This window comes from Balaenoptera acutorostrata, chromosome 9 (assembly GCF_949987535.1).
Source record: "Balaenoptera acutorostrata chromosome 9, mBalAcu1.1, whole genome shotgun sequence".
NCBI classification, from domain to species: Eukaryota; Metazoa; Chordata; class Mammalia; order Artiodactyla; family Balaenopteridae; genus Balaenoptera; species Balaenoptera acutorostrata.
Window position 1 is genome coordinate 81,420,494 of NC_080072.1, and position 12,138 is coordinate 81,432,631.

General features: G+C 38.6%; 1 protein-coding gene across 1 annotated transcript; it reads right to left on the reverse strand.

Moving 5' to 3' along the window:
• Positions 1-1,453: 1,453 nt before the first annotated feature.
• Positions 1,454-11,712, reverse strand: MMP8 (matrix metallopeptidase 8). The gene is made up of 10 exons (XM_007191224.1): positions 11,602-11,712; positions 9,687-9,931; positions 8,849-8,997; positions 8,636-8,761; positions 5,798-5,959; positions 4,135-4,252; positions 3,240-3,373; positions 2,516-2,669; positions 1,724-1,827; positions 1,454-1,557 (listed from the first exon to the last, which is right to left on the reverse strand). The coding sequence occupies exons 1-10, from the start codon at positions 11,710-11,712 to the stop codon at positions 1,454-1,456; spliced, it is 1,407 nt and encodes a 468-aa protein (XP_007191286.1).
• Between the last annotated feature and the right edge of the window lie 426 nt (positions 11,713-12,138).

Below are 12,138 nucleotides of genomic sequence, written 5' to 3' on the forward strand. Positions count from 1 at the left end.
CAAAGTATACTAAATTAATCATCTGTGGGGTTTACAAACTTTAACAGAAAAAGAAAAAAGGATGTGCTAATGATAAATATATTTTACAATTCACATATTTTATTGTGTAATAAGCTACATTACATTACATTCTAACAACTGCAGATATGACATTATAATGATTTTAATATCTAGACTAGTCATTATGATACCACAAATCTTAAAGTTCTTAACAGAAAAGAGCCATTAGCAAATTTATGCATCTAAGCTCAGTTTAATTCAATTAAATGAGATTTATTGAATTTTGTGCCCAACGCTATTCTGTTTGTGCGGCAAGCCCTGGTTATCTGTAGAGGGTGTCCTCCTGAGGATCCCAGGGAAAAACAGAAATAAGGAACAACAGATTTAACTGGCCCATTTTCTTGAACTCTAGAAGCCAGGAGGCGGGAGAGGAAGTGGTACCCCTCCTTTTTGCTGCTCCGCTGGGAAGATGCCAGTAATCTTTACTGGGGTTGCAAGTCTGTATTTCTGTACTGATTCATTTCCATAAGTTCGGTGTACTGTATCAGCTTCCTAGAGCTGCTTTAACAAAGTATCACAAACTTCGTAGCTTAAAACAACAGAAATTTTTAAAATCACAATTTGGAAGTTACAAATTCAAAATCAAGGTGTCAAGAGGGCCATGTTCTTCTCTCTGAAGGCTCTAGGGAGGATCCTTCCTTGCCTTTTCCAGCTTCTGGTGGTTGCCGGCAGTCCTTGGCATGTAGATGCATCATTCCAATCCTGTCTCTATCTTTACATGGCCTTCTTCACTGTGTGTCTATGTCTCTCCTCTTATAAGAACATCAGTTTTTAGGCCTACTCTGATCCAGTATAACCTCATGTTAACTAATTACATCCTCAAAGATGCTAGTTCCAAATTAGGTACATCTGTAGGTACCTGGGGTCAGGGCTTCAACATACCTTTTTTGGGGGACACAATTCAATCCACAACAAGTATCAACAACATTTCTTTCCAAGAGTGGAAACTAGCACCACATTTTTGGCAAAAGACAATGTGTACTATTTATGTTGTTCATAATCCTTACTTATAACCAAAATCCAGTGCTAAATTACATGTAGCAGTTACACTTAAGACATATATAAAAGACAAGAATAAATGGGCATTTTAGAAGTCAAATAAGCAAGTGAGGAAATAATGAATATTGAGGTGGCAAAGAAGGCTTAATTTCCTTCTCATTGTGATGGATTCACTAAACTGAGGTGGAATATAAGACAAAATCAGCCTCTGCAAACAGTGGAATACTCCAAACGTATTTTCAGTGAGGATCGGTCCAATGAATACAGTCAGAGCAAACAATATTACTTATTGTTGAGAAAAGTATAAATAGGACACAATGTAATAGATATGCAGATTAGAGCTCCCTTCCATATTCAGAAAATGGACACAAACGCACTTGATTTTGCTTAGGCTTTATCTACAGTTAAGCCATCTATTGCTTCTTTCAACTCTAGTAATCCTACGAGTACTAAGATCAAATTCATAATATCTTGGTCCACTGAAGAAAAAGACGAAGGCTATAAGAAGAAAAAAAAAAGATATAATGTATTGAATTAGCTTGTAGCAGATCTTAGATGTTTTCAATTAAAAAGACCCCACTCCTGTCCTAATATAACTTTGCAATGCAAATGAGCTACTTAAAAATATTTTTAATTTATTAAGTTTTTTTTTTTTTCTACTTACAATTCTTCTGGAAAACTGCATCAACTCTACTTTCTATTCCTTGAAAGCTACTTGCTATGCTTTTGGGATAACCTGGTTCCATGGATTGACTTTGGTCATCATATCTGATGAGAAAAAAAAATTGTCCCACATTTTAAGACCAATACAGTGTACAGTGATTAATAGTTTTCTTTAAATTGTATGTAATTTACATAATGCCTTCACAAATATTTTCTCATTTGTTCTTCACAATGTCCTATTTACTGGGAAACTAACAGTGGTTAACTTCTCTACCTAAGGGTACATACATATTTATAAAATATATGGGTATCACTAATATGAAAACAGGCTTCTGATTGTTGGGGCAGTGTTATTTTCAAAAAGGAGAACTTATATGTTCTAAGGCTTTTACTTAATTGGTTCATAGTCTCTCTCTATCTGAATAAATATAAATAATAATTTCAAGTTGGGAATCAAGTTCCGTATAACATTTGCTTGAGTGTAGTAGAATTTAACTCTTAGAATTTAATGAATAAATGAGAATTAGCCTAACTCTTTCTTTGCATCCCATTTTAGTGCTTTATTAAAGTTTGCTCTGTTTCAGGATATAGAATCCTCAATATCATTGTGCAGGCATCTTAACTTTATAAAATTTTCAAAAGCCATCGCGACATCAATCATCTTGTGAAAAAGAATGCTTATCAGAGACCACCTAGATATTTTAAACCTTCAGATGCCTGATCATTGATGGTTTGTAGAGAGGGTAAAGAAACATAGATTTCAATCTCTAATGGAAAAAATAGTTTATCTTACCTCCAGAATTGGTTGTTTACAAAGAAGTATGTCTTTCCCCTGTAGGAAACAGCTGCATCTATTGCTTGGACACTGCATGGGAAGCCATAGTTTGCTATATTCTTGGGATAACCTTGGTGAATATCATAGCCACTTACAGCCCAGTATTGATTGCCTGCCAATGATTCAGGTTATATGTTAGATAAAGTTTTACCATTCCTATAAAATGTATACCAATTCTTAATCTTTGCATAAATTCATCATAGAAATGAAAATGGAAAAAATAGTCTTGAAAAGATAGAGGTGGTAAAGTCAAGACCATTGGGCTATGATAACTCTAGGATTTCCTAGCACCTCTAAAACATTTCCAACTTCTTAGCCTGACACTCAGGGCCCCACACTTGAACATCTTATCTCATGTGACTTCTATACAGAGATTAAACTAGAGCCTTGGGGAATCTTAGAAAATTATATCTGGGATGAGGGTGGAGGAAGGCTAAAGGTGGTCTAATCAAGTGTTCTCATTTTGTAGGTGAGAAAACTGATGCCTGAAGAAGGTACAACATACTCAAGTTCATACAGCATTTAGTGGTGGAGATGCGACCCAACCCAGGTCTTGTGACAATAGCCCAGCCAACCTAACATTCTCCTTGACTCATCTCCTTGAACCTGGAAGGGACCACAAAGAAGTCCTGCCCTTCCCTTCAGGAGGAACTAAAATAAGATGAAAACCTTAGGCAGTTACCTTTGAATACGAAAATTAGGTCCCTGTCAAAATCCTCATAAGCAGCCTGTATACCATTTGGCAGGGATGGCCACAAGAGAGAAATGAAATTGAGTTCAACTCTTCGTCGGTGAGGATGCTTTCTCCAGAAGTACCTATGGAACACAAGGGAGAAAACCACACACAATAGTCTAAGCAGGCAGCTTCTGTGAGTCTTGGGCTGGTATTGATCCTATAAGATTGCTGGGAGGATATAACATACAATGAAGGCAATGCTTCCAGCACAGTGACCAGCATATGGCCAGCGCTTTATGGTGATACTGTCCATCTGGTGAGTACTTTACAGTTTTCAGAGGAGCTGATAGGAGTGACCTTATTTGATTACATTTTACATTGCCCCTCTCCTCACACATTGACAAGTTTTATTTTGTTAGTCTCTTTCATTATTGTTGCTACAATATGATGAGAATATTTAGAATATTCTAGCAAAAGCAATACAAGTACACTCAGCCTGTGAGTACACAATCACAGAATAGCCAATGGAAAATTGAAAAATTCAGTCAGATGATTTTCCCTGCAGCTTATTAGGTGACAGTTTCCATTCACTTGAATGAATTGGGTGGAATTGAATGCTATTTTGGTGTTGGGTAAACCCAGCTATAGAGTTCCCAACAGCTAGAGTCCATGTCTGTTTACATCATCACAAACATCTAAATGCTTACAAATGTTTTAGCTTTTTTTTTTCTTTTCCTGGACGTTTTGATTTACCCAGAAAGCACTATCAATTCCAACGAGATTCATATGCATAGAATTCAAAGGAAAAGCTGAGTAATGTGTAATATGTGACTTAATTAGAATCCAGTTTTAAGTTATGCCAGTGAAAGAAGTCAAAGGAAGGAATAGTTCATTCTTATACTTGTCTTTAAAGAAAAGTATTTCTCCGCGGAGTGTAGTGATAGCATCAAATGTCAGTCTGGGGTCACAGGCTGTGGGTGTGGTTGGTCCAGTAGGTTGGACAGGGTTGCTCGAAGGTCCTGAAAGTAAAAAAGGTTTTTTATAAGCATGAGTCCAGGGTGAATTTTGGTGTATTTCAGTTACTTCTCAGGTTGGTGAAGGGTCTTCATATGAAAAGAAATGCTAGCTGACTATCCTATAAGGCGTTAAAGTAATCACACATTAGGCCCTCTTAAAAGTTTTATTTTTTTTAAATTAAAAAATAAAAGAGGGTGGTAAGATGAATTGGGAGATTGGGATTGACATATATACACTAATATGTATAAAATAGATAACTCATAAGAACCTGAGGTATAGCACAGGGAACTCCATTTCACTGTACAGTAGAAACTAACACAACATTGCAAAACAACTATTCCCCAATTAAAAAAAAAATTAAAACAAAAATAAAAGAGTAATGGTGGCTTTAGGGACAGTTCCAAGCTAAGTTGTGAAATAAAGAAATCTGAATTCTTCCCCCTCCCCTATGCCAGTTTAAAATTAGAATCCCATGCTTCTTTCCCTTCTTGTCTCCTCTTTCTGCATTTTTAGTCACTCAGTATCTACTTTCTCCTTTCTCACTAAAATCCACCTTCTGGAAAGAGGTCCCCACAGCATAAATCTAAGTCAAAATTTAGCAAAATATTTTTCTATAAGTATTTAAATTTTAATGTATTTTCCCATTGTAGAATGAAAGGCTGCTAACAGTTCAAATATGGGCGAGTGAAGAAGGGAGGTGTTTTCAGGGGAAAAGGAAATGGGGAGTAGAGGCAGTTAGACTAGGACTCATCGTTCCTGAAAATTCTACTGTCACGAATAAAATTCATAGTTGTGGGACCCTGGCATGCTTGGTTTTGTACTGCTGTCCCACCAGAGAGGGAGAATGTTTTACACAATTCGACTCCACGACACTCCCTTCCAATCAACACTTAAAACATTTTTTTTTTTTTTTTTTTTAGAGAGCTGCAAACCTCTTCTCTGGTTTCTTGTTCTTACAGTCACCAGGGGGCAGGAGGGCAAGAGGAAGGAGAGATGCAATGGTCTTATCAGACAATACTTAGACAGAGGCAAAGGCCACTATATCCCTCCCTGGAAAGTATCAGTCCTGTCTTTAAAAAATGTTTCTTTCTCTCCATACTCCATCCCCACTCCCCTCTTTCCCCCACAGACAACAATCTGGATATGTTCTATCTATCTATCTATCTATCTATCTATCTATCTATCTATCTATCTATCTATATATGTTTGTTAGCATGTTTCTTGAAAATACCTTGTTTTGTCTATGTACATATTTAATTTGTGTAGATTCATGTATTGTGTAATTTATACACTGAGTAATATGTATCATTCTATTTCTTTTCCAGGAAGCACAATGTTTTAAAGACTCATCTATGTACATCTGATTCAGTGCTTCTCAGTGCTGTACATTACTCTATGGCAGGCATCCACCACATTTTACCCATATATTCTCCTCCTGATGGACTCCCAGGTGCCCTCTAACTTCGATCACCATAGCCAAGACTGCAATGAACATCCCTGACATGGCCAGGTCTCACCAGGTACTGCTGCTCTTCAGATGACCTTACCATAGATGGCCTGAATGCCACTGATGTCATCTTGAGGGAGCGAGTAGGTGCTGGGCTCACTGAAAGCGTAGTTGGGATACATCAAGGCACCAGGGTCAGAGGAATGAGCCAGCCCCAAGGAATGGCCAAATTCATGGGCAGCAACAAGAAACAAGTTGTAATCTGAAATGCAAGCATGTGTGGTGAATGGCTCCAAGTAGATTGAAGGGTGGTGGAAATAGGATCTCAAGGAATGCAGCTTCTGAGCCAAAACTGCCTGGAGAAACAGCCTTTCCCATGCCTGCTTTTTTCCTTTTCTCTTCAGGCACACGAAGAAACGGAGATTAGAAGGAATCAAGGTAGGGGTTATAGGTTAAGATTAGGTGAGTATGAGCTCCTCACCAAATCTTAGAACCAAGAAAGACTGCTGCCTTTATTCCAACTCCCATATTTCATGGGCCTGAGGCTCAGGGAAATGATGGCAGGGTCATCACAGGTCTCATGACTCTCAGAAGCCCTCTCCTCCCATGCACCCACACCTACCCCTCTCCAGTCTCCCAGGCCCAGAGCCCCATGAGGACAGTCTCAGTCTGCCAGGCAGCAAGAATGGCTTCAGATGCAGAGCTGACTCACTTTGGCTCCCTGACCACTCAGCACCAGCTCTTCCTTGATTCTGAGCTCTCCAGGAAACTTCAGGAATTTTCCACCAGAAAGAGACAAACGCTGCTTCTTATTGCTTCCTACTCTTATCTTTTAACTTCCATGCGCATAGTGCCTTTCTTTACTGGGAGCTTAAAAACTTTCAAGGCTTGCACTTCCTGTCAAATAAAGACCGAGCTCCTTTGCCAAGTCCAAGACTACTCCATTTGGCTCCAGCAGACATTTGAAGACTAGATTTCTGATGTGAATCCTTCACTCCAGCTAGTCTATGTGCCATTTCACAAACACACTGTGCATTTTCTTACATGTCTACTTAAAAAACAATCATAGTTGTACAGCACTTTCTTATATGCTAGGAATTGTAATAATATTTAATCTTAACAACATTTTTATGAAGAATTGTTAGATTACTTTTACGATAAAGGAACTGAAGCCCAGAGATTTTTGTTATATTGGCCTTGCAACTAATAAGTGGTAGAGCTGGGGTTGAACCCAGGTATGATGGCAAGACCTGTGTTCTTACCACCATGTTCAACTTCCTGATGATAATTAGCCTTGTAATATTCTACCCATGCGCCAAAACTTTCTTTCTTGATCATCACATCCTTCCATTTTGCATTTGTAAATGCTTTAAAAAACATCTTTGAGTGTCTGGAGTACTGGGCAAGGGGCTCTGGGAGATTTTTCATGGTGCATAGACTAAAAGGGGAGATGTGTGCAAACAAATAGAATGAACAGAATAAAGAGGAGGGCAGTTAGAGAAGAAAAAATCAAGGCTGTTTTTATTCTGAGAGGAAGGCTTCATTTCCAGCTGAAAGACAGGATGGGTGTGGCATTTGACATAGCATGGAAAGAGTGATTTTGAAAGGTGGGGCTTAGGGTGTGGGGAAAGGCGTTTCAGGAAGAGGAAGCAATGTGAGCAAATGTAGGGCAGTTGGAAAGCACATGATGTGATCTAGGAACAGTGAATGTGCCATGTGGCTGCTGTGTGTGAAATACGAAGACAAGCCATGAAAGATGAGTTTGGAAGATCTCGAAGAGCTTTCAGTGTCAAGTGAAGGTATGTGGGCATATTTGGCCTAGAAAATGTAAACCCTGGGCTTTCCAAATATAAAGTTGGGCTTTCCAAGGACAAAACTTCTTACAGTGCTGGGGAAAATTAGAGGGAGCCGAGATCGGAGGTGAACAGTTCAGGTGGGAATCTGGACCAGTTAATTCCAGTAAGAGGTAATGACCATCTGAACTAGTGGGGAGGGCAATAAGAATGCAAAGTCGTGGGGAGTGTTTATTATCTTTGGGTACTCACAGCTCCTAGCACAGGGACTTAGGTAGAATAAACACTCAGAACACCTATGTTGAGAAAATGGTGGGAGGAACAGGTCCCAAGCAATGGTAAAAGGCTCCTTTCTTATTATTTTCTAAAAAGTGTTCTGTGGCCTCTTGTTACCCTGTAGCCTTGTAAAGTACCAAATGGTCTGAATATACCTCTCCTTATTCTCAGTTCTTCCCTTCAGGTCGTCTTCTTCTTACTCTGAGTCTTCTCCTGAAAGGGGTAGTTTGCTATATGGAAACATATCATTGAAAAAGAGCTCCACGAAGATGAAATCACTAGATGAAGGAGAATAACTAGATGGTTGCTCCTTCCTAAATAGGTCAGTTTTCTAAATAAACCAATTATTTCTGAATTTCCAAAAATAGGAATCTTTTTCAAACATCATTAAATTTCACAATATTAAAATATATATCCTAAAGCAGTGGTAAGCAAACTTTTTCTATAAGAGTCCAGATAGTAAATATTTTAGATTTTTATGAGCCATATGGTCTCTGTGTCAACCACTCAGCTTTGTTATTGTGGTATGAAAGCGGCCATAGATGATACATAAACAAAAGAGTATGTGGCCCTGTTCCAATAAAACTTTATTTAAACAAATAGGACCAGGAAGGACTTAGCCATGATCTGTTGTTTTCTGATTCCTGCCTTAGGAAACAAGGTCAGAATTTAGCTTCAGGATTTTTTCTAAACCTAAATTAACTTAGTATCCTGAGGTAGCAAGATGATCAGTTTGTGTGAGTGTGAAATGTTACAATAACTTGGCTGTGTGTGTGTGTGTGTGTGTGTGTGTGTGTGTAGGAGGGCAAATTCTAATGTGGAAAAGTTCATTTAGAAGCTGCATGTGGACATAACCTTGGTTAACTTACTTCTGGAGGTATTGGTCCATGTTTCTTCTGCATCAAAATGAACATCTCCTCCAATACCTGGGCCTGGCTGAAAGGCATGAGCAAGGATTCCATTGGGTCCATCAAATGGAGAATTGTCCCCATGATCTGAAATAAAACGATTTGTATTAGGTATTTGCCAAGTCTCAGTTTAGCCAGGGAAAGCAAAATCGAGCATGACTGCTTGGAGCCTACCTCCTTGGAGAAAGGCAATCTTGATATCTGCTTCTTCCTGTGAGGTCTTGGTGAAGTTCAGGGGTGAAGCGAGACTCCAGAGTTTAAAGGCTTTCTCAAGAACTGTTTCCACTTCAGCCTCTGACAAGTCTGGGGTATAGTTAATAATCCTTCAAAATGAGAAGGTGTGTGAAGGGTTCATTATTGTTTAGAACAGCAGTCCATCAGTAGATTGAACTGCTCTAATTTGGTGTTTGTGCATATGTGATATGCTACCACTGAAGAGGGTGCAAGGAGGGGGTGCAGGACTTAGGGTTGAAGACAGACGTAAGTTCTGGACCAGTTACTACATGTCTTTAAACTCAGTTTCCTTATTCATAAAATGAGGATAATAGAATAGTACCCCTCTCATAAGGTTGTTGTGAGATTAAATGTATGTAAAGCATTTAGTTCACTACTTGGCAAATAGTAGTATTCAACAAACATTTGGTATCATTATTATTGTTATTATCATCAAGATGCATGAATGGTGGGGCTAGATTCTCTCCAGCAATGATTAAGCCTTTTTTGGGTCCTAAAGTGAATTCTTAGAGAGACAGCCTAACATTGCCATAGTCCTCTTTAGATTGATCGAGAAAGAAGACAAAAATGGCAGGCTTTGGATTGAAAAGAACCCATGGGATCTTTACCCTTTCATCCTCATACTCATTCACTAGAATCTAAACTCTATAAGAGCAGGGATATTTATTCATTTGTTTCTCTCTAGTGTATTCCAAATCCTAGAACAGTGCCTGACACGTCATAAGAGTTCAGTGAACATGGGCTGAATGAGTGAATTCTGAAACTCTAGATATATTACCTGTAGGTCAGGTTAGTTTGTTTCCACTTGGGGTTTCCTGGGGTTATCATAAAATTGCCAGTATCCGGCACTCCACAGCGAGGCTTTCGCATCATCTCCAAGGTTTCCTCATTTGGCTTCCCTGTTATGTTCAACCCAAAGAATCGCTGCATTTCTTTAAGCTTCTCAACAATCACACTAGTGCTGTTCTTCCTTTCAGACTGATATTTGTACCTTGGTAATTGGTAGAACTTTTCTAGGTAATTCTGGAAAAAGCCAAACATATAAGAGATTTGCTGTGAAATTTCCTTCTGTTCTCTGTGCATTTTGCATTCCTTTTTAAGTTATTGCAGAGGTCAAACCAAAACGAATAGCCTGATAGTTACAAAGATAAAAGCACAAATTTTCTGGTCGACTTGGAGAGAACATTGCCTGCTGGAAAGAACAGTCCATCCATTCAGTGCTACAGTTAATATTTATGCATAAAAATAGGTATTTCATAAGGGGTGAGTTCCACATCCTCAAGCAAAATGCTAGTACACAGTCAGGAGACTGCCTTCTTATTTTTATTAAAAAAACAAAAAAAAACAAAACAGCATCAGCATTTATTGACTCCTTGAAGTATTAGTTGCAGCAATGCAGATTCTCTTTTTTAATCCTCTTTTCACTACTGTAGAGAAGGTTTAATCATGCACATTAAGACATGAAGATGCAGAGAAATAAGGAACTTGCCAAGAAGATAATCAGGTCCCAATTCACCAGGTTGCTTCTCAAATGAGAATTAACAGCTTCACAAGAAGAATTCCAAGTATGTTTTGGGACAACAGCAGCATCACTGTCATTAGCATTTTATCTACCACAGTAACTCTTTGGGAGGAGCCAAAACTCATTAAGAAGTTTCTGAGGGGTGTTAACGAGCCAATTATGAAACTTCTTTCTCTCACCTTAAACATCCTTAAGTGGCACTTTGCAAGTGACACAGGACAGAGCAATTTTGTGCTCACACAGGCTTTGAGATCAGATAGATTTGGGTTCAAATCTTAGCTCTGCCACAGATTAATTTTGTGTCCTTGGACACATCACTTAGATGACTTCAGATTCACATTTGTCTCTAAAGTGGAAATAATAATCCGCCCTCATAGGATTGTTGTAGGATGAAATGAGACGATGTTTGTGAAATGCTGAGCAGGGCGCTTTGTACAGAGTAAGTACTTAATCACTTCTATTAGCCCAGGGGTTACTGTTATCATTGTAAGAAATATATTTTTTTAAGTGAAAGAAAAAAATCAACAAGAAGGAATGCTTTTCTAAAACTGTCATGCTAAGAAAATTGTGCACGACAAACTTCTGACAGCATTCCCTTGTGTTTCTTTACAAATTTGGCCTGACTTTCATAGTGTGAAACAATGGAAAAAAGCTATCAGTTTTGCTTTTACAGTGCTTTCAAGAGTTTATAAACAGCCCCATAACCTGGTTTTAGGAAATATGATTACACTATGAACTGATTTCTAGTTCCTTATGGTTTCCCATCCTCGTGCTCTATGTACACCTGAGATTTTTGGCTGCAAAGACAAGTCCATATAGAAAGCACCAGTCATGTAGTAACTGTGTTACAGATACACTAGAAGGGAAAATCTTAGGTAAGTGAGAAAGAAAATCATTTTATAATTAAAACCATTCCTTCTAAAAGTTTTCCCCAGCTGCAGCAGCCCGGCAGCAGTATTTTCTGAGGGTTTGAAGAGCCCAGGTTGTTTGCATGCCCGGCTTTCAGAGGGCCCAGCTTGGAACTCTCCAAATCATTGAAACCAGACGTTTAACCTCAAACAAATCATTCACATAATCCTTTCAGGCTGCTTTAACTAAAAAGAGAAGAGAACCCAAACAATTTCCTCATCACCAGCAAATCAACTGCCCACCTAATTGATAGTTGAGTTACCTGAACAATTTTTGTAGTTTTCTCTTGTAGGAATTCAGAATGTACTAGAAAGGCCTTGGAAAGCTGCACGTGGAGTAACAACAGAAGTGGAAGCATCTTCAGACTGAACATGGCCTTGTCTTCAAAAACTACCTCTCCTGGCCTTCCTTCTACCCCTTCTTCTGATGGGTACCCTGAAGTTCAGAGCATTACATGTCACTCACTGCTTTCATTTGGTCCCTTATAAAGCCCTGTCTTAAAACAATTGCCACACCAGGAATGTGAAGCAACACGGGTTAATTACACTCTTGACAGTTTTGCAATGTTATAATGTGATCTAGTACCCCCAAATAGGGGAGTCTTTCAATGGAACAAAAGTACAATTTGCTACTCTGTTTGGGGGGTTTTTAGATATTTACTTTTGCAAAATTGTCTGGTCAAGGGAAAGGAATAGGAGACTAATTCTGAAGTTAATGAACAACAGTTACATTTTCTGGGCATGTCAGATGCTGAGGCTGTATTAATTTATGCAGTAGAATATTGTTTGATTAGTGGTAG

Bases quoted from the DNA above. Each gene is read 5' to 3' on its own strand.
- MMP8 (XM_007191224.1), bottom strand. From the start codon at position 11,712: ATGTTCAGTCTGAAGATGCTTCCACTTCTGTTGTTACTCCACGTGCAG. The intron at 3,374-4,134 runs GTATAAGAATGA...TGTGTTCCATAG, and splicing joins ATACTTTTCTTTAAAGACAA to GTACTTCTGGAGAAAGCATC. The intron at 1,828-2,515 runs GTAAGATAAACT...TTTTCTCATCAG, and splicing joins GTAAACAACCAATTCTGGAG to ATATGATGACCAAAGTCAAT.